Raw genomic sequence first — 14619 nt, forward strand, 5'->3', positions numbered from 1 at the left:
TAGACAGGGACAGCAAACAGGTGAGACAGGCACAGAGAGGCCTCTCGCCAGGCAGCTCCACCCTGGACTGATTAGCCAATCTCTCCCACTCTTACTTTCTCATGCATAATTGGAATTTATGTGATAGAGACACTCAGACGTACCCGGACCTTCCTACTCAGTCACCATGCAGCTGCCATGCGTAGCGCGTGTTGCCACCCTCACCTATGGCAGATGAGGCTTTATTATCGGCTCTTCCCTCTGTTTAACTTGGGTTCTAGTCTGTTCTTCCTGCCGGACACTTTCTTCTCTTCCTTGGGTTGCTCTTATGCCTGCCATTAGCGTCTAGGAACTCCCTGCTGAGGGCCAGCTACTAATCACATGCAGAATTGGTTCTCTGGCCTGGCCTGCGTGGCTCTACTCAGGTACCATTTGTTTATGTGGTGTCCCTTATAGTAAAAAGACAGCTACTGTTCCGCCCCAAGACTGTGCCTTAACCCACCCCCCCCCAGGGCTCTGCCCTCCCCGTTCCCCAGCAAGTGACGTCCAGAGCTGCTGCGGTTTTTTTCCTGTGTCCCTAACTTGTTTGGCCTTTCAGAGGTGCAGTTGAAGACTCTTCCCTATTTTCTGGGTATCCATCCTCTGCAGGTTCTCCGGGGTTATCCACAGAACTCCCTGCTCCAGCTGTGGCTGCCAGCTCCACACCTGGCCACAGGCTCATCTACTGCTCCCTAGGATCCTCATGTGAGAAGAGTTCAAATCAAAGCCCAAAGTTCCCTCTCTAGACCTACAAGGCTCTGAGTCCTCTGCCACTCAGGAAGTGGGTTCTATCATCGAGGCCACTCTGAGCACACCTAAAAACTCCGCTCGGATTACCCAGATATTCTCCCGACACTGACACCAGCTTGTTCAAGATGTCACTTGAGACTCTGCGGTTTTTGTTTTGTTTTTTGTTTTGTTTTTGGAGACAGGTTCTCTCTGTGCAGCTCTGGCTGTCCTAGAACTCACTCTGTAAACCAGGTTGGCCTTGAACCCACAGAGATCCGCCTGCCTGTGCTCCTCCTCCCCACAGTGTTGGGATTAAAGGTGTGCGCCACCAGGCCCACTCTGTGGTTCTTATCTGGTCCTTAGCGTCCTGTTCTCATCCCTGCGCAGCAAATTCCAGAGCAGCCAGCTGTTCCCCAGAGGGGTAATTCAGGGGACCTCACTCTTTATTTTTGGAGGTTTCTTCCTGACCCGATTGCCATCAAGAGCCCTTTCACGACTGTGAACTCAGGTCATATCTTCTGTTTTCTCTAGCTTACCTGGGTGCTCAGGCCCCACTGGCTCCCTTCTGCGTCCTTCAACCAATCAGGCTCTCTCACCCCAGGGCCTTCGCACTCACTGTTTCTTCTATTTGAAAACCTTTCCAGACTAGGGAAAGCTGTTTCCTGTTCACCAAGGTTATCACCTCCAGCGTCACCTCCCCATACAGACCTCTCCTGATAATGTAGTGGTTTTCAACCTGTGGGTCGCGCGACCCTTGGTGGGCGGGGGAGGGGAGGCTCAAATGACTCTTTCACAGGTTCACCGAGGACCATCAGAAAACAGATATTTACATTATGATTCATAAGAGTAGCAAATTAAGTTATGAAGGAGCCACCGAATAATGTTATGCTTGGGGGTCACCACAACATGAGGAACTGTATTAAAGGGTCGCAGCATCAGGAGGGTGGAGAACCACTGTGAAAACGACACTTAAGAGGGCAGATCAATACAACCTTTTTTTTTTTTTTTGCCTAAAGCCTAGCACATCAGAACTACTCCTTTGCTCCCTTGCCTATGGCCTGCCTCTCCGAAGCACCTCCGTGGAAGGATCTTGTTGACAGGAGGACTGTATTGCTGCAGAACAGAGCAAATCCAGAGCTTGGTGATGGCAGACAGGCAGTTACAGGTTGCTTGCCCGCCTAATAGGGCTTAAAGGAAATTAAATAAGAACACGAAGAACACCACGTAGGCATGGCCACAGCAGGTTCTCCAAAGGTGTGGTTATTGCCACCCTCATGGCTGGTGATTCCCAGGGGTTCTGAGACATGTAAATAGTCACAGCACATCTGTAACCCAGCTTCTGGCCTCATTTCCCCCCCTCACGTACGATGGTGGCTTCCATCAATCTGCTGGCTCCTGATGGATTTGGGGTTGCCCAAATCGTGCATGTCTTTTGACATCATAAAAACAGAAACTGATGAATGGTGCAGAAAATCCACTTTCTAGACCCAAGGCCACTGGGACTTAGAGGTACAGCTACTGCTATCTGGCAGCCCACACTTCCTCCTGAAGTTCATTGCTGAAACTCACACACACACACACACACACACACACACCCCAGCAACAACAGCAGCAGCAGCTGCAATCTAGCATGGGACACTGCTCTAATTTTGCTTTTGCTTTAGTTGCATCTGTAACCTGGGGATAAAAGCAGAAACTGGCTAAGAAGATGAGCTAATCTGGCTTGTGGAAGCACACCCTACAGTCTAATATACTCCATACACTTCGTACATCATTAGTCTACGCTGGTCTAAAGGTAGAGAGCAAGCCAAAATATTTACTAAATGCCAGCTATCCTTAAAAACAGACCGGCTTTGGGGGTTTAGAGATTAAGCAAGGGAGTGTCCTTACTGGCCTAGAGGGAGGGGTTGGCTTGAGCTTTCTGCAGGGTTGAGCAGGGTTGCCTGCTGGACTGGCCTTCCCCGCAGTGAAATGCTCTGTAGTTTCTGGCTCCTGGTCCCTGGCTCAGTATCTATTACAAGACCAGCTGTCCTGGCAGTTGCTAAGATGCTTAATATGCAGTGAGCCTGGAGGGAAGAAAGAGCTGCCTTATGGTTATGCCTGAAGTTGCTTGCCTTTCTGGAGAGGCGAGAGAGCGCCCAGTGGGCTTCTTTGGTGCAGCCTTTGTGGGAAGACCGACCATCGTAGAGCCAGTGCCCACCCTCAACAGCGCACCTCAGAAGAATCAAAAGTGATGCTCAGGGATTGATAGCCTGAATATATAAAGAACTCCCACAGCACAATAACAAAATCCCAAAGAAACCGATTTCTAAAAATTGTTTTAGAAAGTGGCTTTTATTCTATGCAATGAGTGTTTGTCTGCCTGAATGTATGCATACTACATGTGTGTCTGGTATCGGCAGAGGCCAGAAGGTGGAATTAGATCCCCCAAAAGTAGAGTTGCAGACAGTTGTGAGCCACCATGTGAGTGCTGGGTACTGAATTCAGGTCCTCTACAAGAGCAGCGAGTGCTTTTAACTCCAGTATTCCTCTCCAGCTTCACAAACTCTTTTTTTTTTTTTTTTAAAAAAAAAGGGGGGGCAGAGGGTTTTCACTGACAGCTTCTTCAGAGAGGATATATAAATGTCCTTGGAGCAGAGATGCTCCGCATCAACGACTACCTAGGAAATACAAATCCAAACCACACTCTCTCAGACTATTATAAAAAAACAAATGGCACTGTCCGTAGAAACATTAAAAAAAAAGCATATATGCACAGTATTATCATTCAGCCCAGCAATTTTACTTCCAAGTATACACAGATAAGTGTTGAAAGCAGGGACTCAAGGTCTCCAGAGGTCGCCTTGCTGAGGCTTCAGTCCATCTCCTCTTGCCTTCGGGTCAAGATAAAGAATCCTCAGCTCGTTCTGCAGCACCATGTCTGCCTGCATGCTGCCACGTCCCACCATGACAATGGACTGAACCTCTGAACTGTAAGCCGCCCCAGTTAACTGTTTTCCTTTATGAGAGTTTCTGTGCTCATGGTGCCTCTTCACAGCAACAGAAACCCTAACTAAGGCACATATTAGGTGGAGCAAGACAGTGTCACCTGCTGCCACTTACAGGGGATGAAGTCAAGTTCACAGAGAGGAAGCGGGGATGGTGGCGGCGAGGGGCTGAGGTGAAAGGAAACAGGAGAGCTACTGACAGACAGACACAGAGTTTGTACTCCGCAAGGTGAACACAAGGCCTCTCGGAGCTGGACGTTTCAAATGAGTTAAGAGGCATGTCTGAGCACTTCACCAGGACAAACCCAACAACCCGTTTGGTAACCTTAACGTGCAACAGCTGTGCTCTGAATGTCAAGACCCATTTAGTGAACACTCATGAGTTTCTAAGTCCCAGGTTTGACGTGCAACAGCCGTGCTCTGAATGCTAAGACCTATTTAGTGAACACTCACGAGTTTCTAAGTCCCAGGTTTGTTGCTGGAAAAAAAGTAATGCCTCCTCTCAAGACCTTCTTCTTCCGTCAGGGCAAGAGAACAAGATGAAGGCAAAACGGGATTTTAAAACAAGAAAGGCAGCCTGGACTAGGAGCCATGAATTCACTAGAAATGTAACTCCCAGTCAGGAGAGGTGATTGGCTCTGTAGTCACTTATGGGTTAACCAATTTGCATAGTAATGGGTCACCAAAGGAGTTACGAGTTGGTTTTTACAGAAAAACATGCTGGGGGCTGGAGAGGTTGTTCCACGGTTAGGAGGGCCAGAGTTCAATTCCAGTATCCACACGAAGGTGGTGGCTAACAACAGCTTGTAACTTCAATTTGAGGGGACCCAGTACCCCATTCTGGCCTCCTCAAACACTGTATTCATGTGATACATGTAGGCCAAAACACCCATACACATAAAACAACAAAATAATTTAATAAAAGCCTGGTCATCCCTCATAGGCCCCTTTGCCATGTGAGAACCTGTACGACCATGGGACTCTCCAGAGAGCCCCTATCAGCCAGATGGCATCTAATCAGATGGGTCCACGAATGTGAATGTCTTTAAACCACAACGGTACACTTAATTATTAAGTTAAGATGGTGGCTGCTAGGTTCTAAGGCTTCCCGGCCTCTAGAACTGAGCTAAATAACCTTTATGCTTTTACAAATCACCTGTCTCTGATACTGTGTTATAGCAACAGAACATAGACCAAAACAAGCTGTGCCAGAGAGTCATCAACATAAACCACTAACCATAACGGAAAGAGCAGACCAGGCCCTAATGCCACAGGCCTGTAATCCCAGCTACGCAGGAGGCTGAAGCAGTTCAAGCTAGTCGTTGGCCGCAGAGTGAGTTCAAAGGTGGTTTAAAGAGAACTCAAAAAGAAGAGAAGACTAGGGATACGGCTCGATGACAAAGAACTCTCCTAGCATATATCAAGCCCTGGGTTCACACCCCCATAAGACACGCATTCTTTCGCTCTGACTCTCTTTCCTTCCTCCCCTCCCCCCACACACAAAGACAAACTTGGAGAAGCCGGTGTGAAGACAATGGTGACAGTGGATGAGCCACAGCAGACTTGAAAGAAACTGGGAGTGAGTGACACCTGTTAACACAGTGCAGGCCACAGAAGGGAGAGCCAAAGGTAGCTGTAAACAGGACACCTCTCAACCAGTCGCACAGAAAGAGAATTACTCTGATACAGTGGAATTCAACCCATCTCCGCAGACCGACAGCTGCTAGTGTCCCTTGACACTGTTGCTTTGGAGCAAAGTGGCTCCCAAGACGGGGGACCTTATCATTTATAGTCCAGATGTGTGTGCCTTGGTGTTCCTCCCACGGCATGTGAGGACAGTGGCCACACTGGTAGAGGGGTAGGGGGCAGTTTAAGTGTCAAGAATGACTGGGCTGGAGAAGGAGACCAGGGGTGGGAAGGAAGCGATGGGAGGGGTTCCAGGAGGTCCGTCCTTACTCAAGATGCACACCACGGGCGGGCTGTCCTTAGTCAAGATGCACACCACGGGCGGGCTGTCCCGAACGTTAAACTGCACTTGTAAGACATTCTCCACTCACTCGAAATGCAGAAATATTTATTTTGGTTTCCTTCATTGTTTTTGGAAATTCTGTTTTGGTTTATAAAACATAGAAATAGCCAACACTGAAAGCAAACATTCAAAACCCCGTTGTGAAAACTATTGACTTCTTGTGCAGTTAAGATTACGAGTATGAAGTTAGGCTACCAAATAGTGTTATTACAATGACGATTCTTTAGTGCAAACCCAGTTGTGGTTCAGTAACACCCGCACTGTCACACAGCCAACAAGGGTGGCCTCGAAGGTATAAAGGACAGCATGACCAGGTCACAGGTGGCAAAGACTCGCAGTAAAGTGAAACGCTGCTAATTTCCCAAATTAACTTTGCAAGAAAAGAAAGATTCCTTGAGAAGTTAATCCCAGGATCCCCCCAGATTTCTACATACCAGAATGTTGGCTTGTCAAATGCATCTCACAGAAATCAGGTAGTTTTATATTTACTCACTACGGTCCATTCTAATAAGTACCCATATTTACCAACTCCCTTAATAGTTTTGAAGACACGCTTTGCCTGAGTTTAACTGGGAGGAAAAACAGCAAGTTGATCCCCCACATCATCATTGGCTAGGAAAACCAGGGTTGGAGCCCCACGGCCATCACAGGTGTGGGGCGGTTCCACAAGGAGCCGGCGGACAGCAGCGGAGGCATCGCGGCTGAGCGTGGCCAATCCAGGTCGTTCTGACAGACAGACCATCTTCATTGCAGAGTCTAAGGCAGGATTTCTCACAAGCCCTGGGAAGGGCACGGGGCGGGGTAGGGGGGGTCAGATCTGGAGAACAGTCCGAGGGCATCCTGCTGCGTGTGTGGGAAGCTGCTGGCTCGCAGGAGATGCCATGTTTTCTTTTCTTTTTTTCTGAGACTGGGCGCCAGCATTGTTCTGAGGAGGACTGGTCTTTTAGTTTGCTGGGAACCCTGTGTCCCAGCAGGCACAGCAGGGACCATTTGGAACCCTTACAAATAATTAGGGTTGTGTGAGTGTACTGTGTATGAGGTGGAGGAGTGGAGGGGGGAGGGATTTAGAAAGAGAAATCTGTGGTCCATGGCGACTTGCTTCAGCCTGGACACTTGTTCGTACTCGTGAAGGGACAGCTTTCCTCCCGTGCACTGTACTCTTGAGAGCAGCAGACAGCTGCAGCATGGGCAGCAAGTGGCAGACACATCAGAGAGAGCAAAGTCCTAACCCCTCGGTGAGAAAGACAGGAGACAGAAGTTTTAACACCCACCTTAGCGGCTGAGGAAATCTTAAATAACTTAGCACTTTTATGGGCTCCCCTTTACAATATTTAAGGCTCGTTTTGGAAATCGTGTATCACCAGGGTCATGGGCTGCAACACACGTGACTGTAAGGCAGTGTTCCGTGCCCTCTGATATCCCTATGGTCAGACCCCGCGGACAAGTCCCTCATGGCCGTTTCCTTTCCTACACTTGCTGCAGGCGAAGATACCAACGCGAAGGCCGTTGGTACAAGGAGGATTGTGGAGGTGTGCCGTTTCTTCCAAGTCGTCGTCTTCACATTAAATCTTGATGGTGGAATACATTTCATCTATCTGTGACCTGAAATAGTTCCGTAGCTCTGGCCTTTTTGCCTTCAATGTTGGAGTCAGAAGGCCATTGTCAGTAGAAAATAATTCCGTGTGTATAGCAATGCCTTTGACCTGCAAATAAACAAGGCTGTTGTTATTGAGGGGAGAAGACAGACACACAGGAGTAGCCTAAGAAGTCTCAACAGAAATGAAGTTCTCAAAGGCGATGGAGACCTGTAAGGCACCCAATCTAGCCTCTCATTTCACTGTGTGTTCTCAAGGGAGGACAGGGGTCCCATAAGACAGAATTCAGAAGCGTGGGTTAACCTCAGGGAAGTACGCAGTCACTGAGCGCTGGTGCTGCAGAGATGGCTCATCACTTAAGAGCACTTCCTGCTCTTCCAGAGGACCCAGGTTCAATTCTCAGAACCCAAGTTGGGCGGCTCATGACTGCCTATAATGTCAGCTTCAGAATCTGACACTTCTGACCTCGTCAGCACTTGTACCCATGTGCACATGGGTATACATGCGTGTACGAGCACGTGCACACACACAAATGTTTAAGAAGAAAATCCTTCTGCATCAAAATACTCCTAGTATTTCCTTAAGTCTGCGCTGCAGCCTCTAAAATATGCACATTAAAAATCTTTAAGTCAGGTTCTGTTCTACACCACATTTGCCCTTGGATCAGCGTCATACCTGCTCAAACGGCTTCAGACCAGCTTCCTTCCCGAGTTTCACCATGTCTTCCAGGATAGCCTTCTGGACATCCTAACAATGTAAGGAAAACCAGATTATTTTCTCGCATCCCTAGATGTGCTGAGAAGAGAGTGTAGAGGTAGAAGATGGTTGGAACACTGCTGAGTCTCACCTTATGTCTGCACAGGTCCTCAAATGAGCCTTGAAATCCCCTCTTGGAGGCCCAGGAACCCAGGTTCTCAGCATCTGGTACCACAACAGCTATGAGAAATGCCTACGACACACACAAGCGAGTCATTACCAGTTGATTTGTCTATATTGCAGGCCCATGGGAATATCTGGTAATATTATGGGTTGTTGCTCAGAATGTATTCCTGATATGTGCCCTCCCAGGGCTCTTTGAGCCCAGGTGAGGAACTACCAGCCCTGAAGTAGATAATTACAGACACCACCAGTCACTGGTAATCAAAATCTAACAACAAGGCAATTTTTATTTACTTTTTATACAAACTTTTTAAACTTGCCTTTTTTTTAAATTTTGAGAGCAGGGTCTCATGTAGCCCAGGCTAGCCTTGAATTGGCTACATGGTTGAGACTGGTCTTACACTACTAATTCTCTCATCTCTGCCTCCCAAATGCTAGGACCACAAGTGTGTATCTCCATGCATGGCTGTATATATTTCTGGAAATTTTACATGTAATTAGAATATTAGTTTTGATTTTCTACAGTGAATATTCTTGACTTACAACATAATTCTCTCAAAAATATTTACAATGTCATAAATAAGCTAAGCATAGTAGTTAGTTAGGCCTATCTGGTCTTAGGTTCCAGTATCACTAGTCTATTAAAGAACGTAGCAATAAAATGCCTCTAGAGACATTCTGCTACACTCAGAGATCAGTGCCCTTGCCCAGACATCACCGGAGAAGGACAAACAGAGACCCACAGCTGCACAGCGTTCAGAGACTGTAGAATATTCAGCCCTAAATGGGAGGTCTCCATCACATCCCTTCCCTTGGGGTCCAGGGACTCCAGAAGAGAAGGCAGAAAGACTATAAGGGTCAGACGGGATGGAGGCACCCAGGAAACAAGGCCTTCTAGACACATCTTAGAGACTGTGGCGGCACACACAGGGCCTGCGCGGGTCCAAACCAGACAGGATCCAGCACTGAGAGAGACGCCTGCCTCTATCATCCCTAACCCAGGAGCCATCTCCAGTTTATTGATTAAAAACTCACAAAGGAAAAATTAGTTTTTTTCCCCACGGGAGACTCACTGCATTTACTAACCCAGTAGGCCCCATGTGCAGCAGCCAATGGTATACATACAAACTCAGTGACATCTTTAGAGGGTCTTTGCTTAATAATAATGTTTGTCGGAATTTTTTAAAAACCTTTTCTGCGTCTTTTTTTTCTTACTTGTTTTATCCTATTCCAGTTTGCCTTATTTTATTACTGGTTTTTAAAAAATATTTACTTATTATGTGTACAATATTCTGTCTGTATTTCTGCAGGCCAGAAGAGGGCACCAGACAGATGGTTGTGAGCCACCATGTAGTTGCTGGGAGTTGAACTCAGGACCTTTGGAAGAACAGGCAATGCTCTTAACCTCTGAGCCATCTCTCCAGCCCCCGTATTACTGGTTTTTAGATGGCTGTGTGCTTTCTAACTAGAGAGAAGAAGGATGGATTTAGATGGGAGGCTCTAGGGGGCATTGGGAAGAGGACAATAATCAGCTCTATTACATGAAAAAATCTCTTTTATTGTGTTTCTGTTGTTGTTTGATTGAAACAGGGTTTCTCTGTGTGGTTCTGGCTGTCCTGGAACCCACTTTCTAGACCAGGTTAGCCTCAAAAATCTGCCCGCCTTTGCCTCTCAAGTGCAGGATTAAAGGCGTGCACCACCAGGCCCAGTTTTTGTTTTTACTTGTTTTTGTTTTTTTTACTTCACTAAAAAAAACCTGTTTTCAGTAAAAGACAAACAGAAAAAAAGAAAAATATGCCAGGTGTGGTTGTGTACACCTTTAATCCCAGCACTCAGGAAACTGAGGCAGGAAGGTCACTGGGAGTTTGAGTCTGTCTACAGAGTGAGTTCCAGGACAGCCAGGATGACAAAGAGAAACCCTGTCTCAAAACAAAAATGTACAATTTGGGGCTGGAAAAATGACCTAGCAGTTAAGAGCACTTGTTGCTCCTGCAGGGGACCCAGGTTGGGCTCACAACAATCCATAACTCCAGTGCCAGGGAATCCAATGCCTTCTGACCTCCACAGGCACTAGGTGTGCAGATACACACGCTCATACATACAACATATAATAATCTTTAAAAATGTAAAACTGTTATATTCCATAAGCATTAATATTTCCATCCATAATTAAATTAGAAACATACTATCAAGCCCCTAGTATCTTTATCCAACTATATTGATACACCAGAGCAATTAACTAGTGTTAAAATCCAGAAACTGAAGAGAAAAAAACTTTTGAGGATAGGAAAGGCCAATGGAGTAAAACCCAACCCTGAGTTGGTGATAGGGAAGCCCACCCTATAGCAAGGTCAATGGACACTGACTCAAACTGTCATTCACTTTTTTGTTTTGATTTTTTGAAAAAGATGCCTATAAGTAGTAGCCCAGGTTGGCCCCCAGGTCATGATCCCTCACACTGCCAAATACTGGGATTGTAGCTGCGTCCCAGGAATCCCTATAATCCACGGCACTTGGGCTGTTTAGCAATGGCTCTAACTTAGAAAGAACATACCTGCAAGCTTTCTCCATGCACAAACACCTGGGCCACGGCTTCGCTTCGCAGGTAGATATTTTCAATCTTTTCTGGGGCTATGTACTCTCCCTGGGCTAGTTTAAATATGTGCTTTTTCCTGTCGATAATCTTCAAGGTGCCATTCTGTGTATCAGAGAGGAGGGGGTGATGGGTGAGTTTAGGCTGGTCCCCCACCATCAGTTACAGTACAGGCTACTTGAGATTGCCTAGAACCATTCAGCCATGTGGAGAGAAATCCAAGAGCCCATGTGATCTCAGCTTCTCCACTTGGCACTGACTTACCACTCCGCTTCATCTGGCCTCCTGTCTGAAGTGGGGACACATGTACCCTGCTCACCAAATGGGTGTGTTCCCCGACAGCCAGGACATAGCCTTACCCTCCCACAGCACTCTGCAGACAAAGGCCAAATTTCCACGGCTGTTACCACACTTTAGAGGAAGGCAGATGCTTCAGTATTTTGTGACGGGTCGGTCCCAACACATACAAACCTGTGGGAATGCTAGCCAGCACCCAAATTCAAGTACAGATTTGATATAAAAACTCATTTTTTTTTAATTTTAGATGTCAAAATGGGAGGCGGTAATCAACTGATTTTAGGCAGCAAAAAAGCATTGATTGTGCTGCAGATAAAAATCAAGATTTTAATCAAATATTCTAAATTATACCCCAGTAAATAATACCCCAGTAGCACAGACACTGAGATAAACAATTAATAAATGAGACCCCCTGTAACTGAGAAGCTTCTCAGCAAAGGACAGTCAACAAGATAAAACAACAGCCCCTACAGAATGGGAAAAGATCTTCACCAACTCCACATCAGACAGAGGTCTGATCTCCAAAATATACAAAGAATTCAAGAAATTGGTCATCAAAAGAACAAATAATCCAATAAAAATGCTCAACATCCTTAGTCACCAGAGAAATGCAAATCAAAACAACTCTGAGATTTCATCTTACACCTGTAAGAATGGGCAAGGTCAAAAACACTGATGACAACTTATGCTGGAGAGGTTGTGGGGAAAAGAGAACACTCCTGCATTGCTGGTGGGAATGCAAGCTGGTACAGCCCCTTTGGATATCAGTATGGTGATTTCTCAGAAAATTAGAAAATAACCTTCCTCAAGACCCAGCAATACCACTTTTGGGTATATATCCAAAGGATGCTCAATGGTGCCACAAGGGCATGTGCTCAACTATGTTCATAGCTGCTTTGTTTGTCATAGCCAGAACATGGAAACAACCTAAATGCCCCTTGACTAAAGAATGGATAAGGAAAATGTGGTACATTTACACAATGGAGTACTACACAGCAGAAAAAAATAATGACATCTTGAAATTTGCAGGCAAATGGATGGAGTTAGAAAACATCATATTGAGTGAGGTAACCCAGACTCAGAGAGACAATTATCATATGTACTCACTCATAAGTGGGTTTTAAACATAAAGCAAAGAAAATCAGCCTACAATTCACAATCCCAGAGAACCTAGATTAACAATGAGGACCCTAAGAGAGCCATCACGGATCTAATTTACATGGAAGTAGAAAAAGACAAGATCTCCTGAGTAAATTGGGAGCATGGGGACCAAGGGAGAGAGTTGAAGGGGAAGGGAGAGGAAGGGAGGGGAGCAGAAAAAAATGTAGAGCTCAACAAAGTCAATAAAAAAATTAATAAGTCTGTTTCCTGCAGGATACAAAGGATCATTCAGCAAGTAGAGGGGTGGGGTGCAAAAGCCACAGGCTGTGCAGCAGGTGCGGAGGCACACCAATGGGGAGTTGGGGGGGGGATGGATACATTCCTCCTGGCAGCGAGACAAAACTGTCTGCAAAGAGAAGTGCATCAACTTACTGGCAGCCACTTCCCAATGTCTCCCGTGTGTAACCAGCCATCTTTATCCAGGGCTTCTGCTGTTTTTGCTGGGTCCTTCAAGTAGCCTTTGAACACATTTGCCCCTTTTACACACACCTAAGAAAAGAGAGTCTATTAACATTTACTAGGGATTCTCCTAAGAATTCACGCATGTGTGTATTCCACCCTTTATCTGGAAGCCTTCTTATGAACTAGAGGGAATTACCAAAGTCCCATCAGGACTTTGGGGCCATTTCCAGTGTCCCCACTTCCTTTACTCCGAGCCTCAGGATAGTCAAGCCACAGGGGAAAGCAGTCTCAGACAGCATGACTTCACTTGGGTAATTAGGCTTTCCCAGCAGCCTAGGTAGGGCCATTAGCAGACTGGGGACAAGCCCCTCTGGAGTTTTCTGTCATGCTCTGGGGCCCAATCCCTAACTGTGCTGCAGAAGGAAGGACTAAAACGTCCTGCCTCCAACCCCGAGGGGGTCAAACAGAAATGCCCTTTGTATTGACCTGTTTGACTCCAAGATCCCAACAGACTCCAGCTTAACAGCTGTCCTGAGCACTTTCCGGAACGGAGCTCCTGACAGCAGCTGTCACAGGATGCTGCTCCTCAGGGACAGGCAGGTCTTCACTCACCTCACCCTCGCCCTTGGCAGCCATGTAATTCATTTCTTCCACGTCGACAAGCTTTATATAATTGCAAGGCATGGGGGCACCGACATGGCCTGCATACAGAAGGGAAGAATCATTTCAAAGTGCACTAGAATGGCCTCAGGTCAAAGCATTTTTACTCCTCATAGTGACTGCTCCTATACATGCCTGGCTTTTGCAATTGCAGCCTGGTAAAATAATTTAAGAGGGCTTCTTTCTCGAAGAGAGGTGAGAATACCCAGAGGTCTACTCAGGACCTTTTCCATTTCTGAGGTTCTGAATACATCTCCAACACTGAAACTCCAGCCACTGACTTGAAGGTGGGTTCAGATACTTGGAGGCATGCTTTCTAAATAAAACTGTTACTTCAGTTCCATGATCTGATTGCATTGGCTCCACCCACCCACATAGAATTATTTTTTGGCCCCTAATACTTTATATAGCTCAAGATGGCCTTGGTTTTCTGATCCTCTTGCCTCTACCTTACCAGTGCTGGTACAGGCATGCCACACCCAATTTCAGACTTCTCTCTCAGAGAACACAGGTAGCTCTGTACACCCTGGTGATTCTCTGACATATCCCTTGGTTCTGACTGACAGTCATTGTTCTTAGACGAGCATGTTTTAACAGTTATGTCTATTAAGACTTTTCCACAGTCAATTTAACTCCCTTGTCTAAGAGGATTAGAGATAGGCTGTATGCAGCTTAGATTTTTGACAATTTGACACAAACTAGGTCACCTGGAAAGAAGGACCTCAATAGAAAAGATGCATCCATAGCATTGGCCTGTAGGTTACTCTGTGGAGGCATTGTCTTGATTAATGATTGATGTGGGGAGGGCTCAGCCCGCTGTGGGCAGTGCCACTCCCTGGGCAGGTGGTCCTGGATCACGTAAGAAAGTAAGCTGAACAAGCCATGGACAGCAAGCCAGCAGTATTCCTCCATGGCCTCTGCTTTGGTTCCTGCCTTGTCTCCTGCCCTTCATGGAGTAGTAAGATGAAATAAACCCTTTCCTTCTCAAGCTGCTTTTGATCCTAAAGATTTGTCATGGCAACAGAAAGAAAACTAGGAAGGGTGTCTTTTCCCAAAACAAAAATAAGATATTACAGATACATTTTAAGAGTCTCACAGCTAATACTGCCTAAGTTTTAATAATCTAATATAGAAATTGTTGTTCTAAATTCTCTGACTGTTAAGGAATATGGTGTTAAAAACTAAAGGTATAAAGACACTTCCAGAGTGTCAGCATTGATTCCTGTAGAATTACATTATGAGACAGTGCTAGTCGCTGGGGTCTATGCT

At 46.2% G+C, this 14619-nt stretch overlaps 1 protein-coding gene across 5 annotated transcripts in view; it reads right to left on the bottom strand.

Moving 5' to 3' along the window:
- Window positions 1-5791: 5791 nt before the first annotated feature.
- The window catches only part of Acsl1 (acyl-CoA synthetase long chain family member 1), a 69672-nt gene continuing 60844 nt past the window's right edge, over window positions 5792-14619 (bottom strand). For all 5 annotated transcript variants that reach the window (XM_038326364.2, XM_038326359.2, XM_038326361.2 and 2 more), the window contains exons 16-21: window positions 13303-13391; window positions 12661-12777; window positions 10792-10935; window positions 8206-8307; window positions 8034-8105; window positions 5792-7466 (exon numbers count right to left, since the gene is read on the bottom strand). In XM_038326364.2, coding sequence (XP_038182292.1) covers window positions 7326-7466; window positions 8034-8105; window positions 8206-8307; window positions 10792-10935; window positions 12661-12777; window positions 13303-13391 — 665 coding nt within the window. In that variant the 3' untranslated portion in view covers window positions 5792-7325. The remainder of the gene's footprint in view (window positions 7467-8033; window positions 8106-8205; window positions 8308-10791; window positions 10936-12660; window positions 12778-13302; window positions 13392-14619) is intronic.

The sequence above is a fragment of the Arvicola amphibius genome, chromosome 4, assembly GCF_903992535.2.
Source record: "Arvicola amphibius chromosome 4, mArvAmp1.2, whole genome shotgun sequence".
Classification (NCBI taxonomy): Eukaryota; Metazoa; Chordata; class Mammalia; order Rodentia; family Cricetidae; genus Arvicola; species Arvicola amphibius.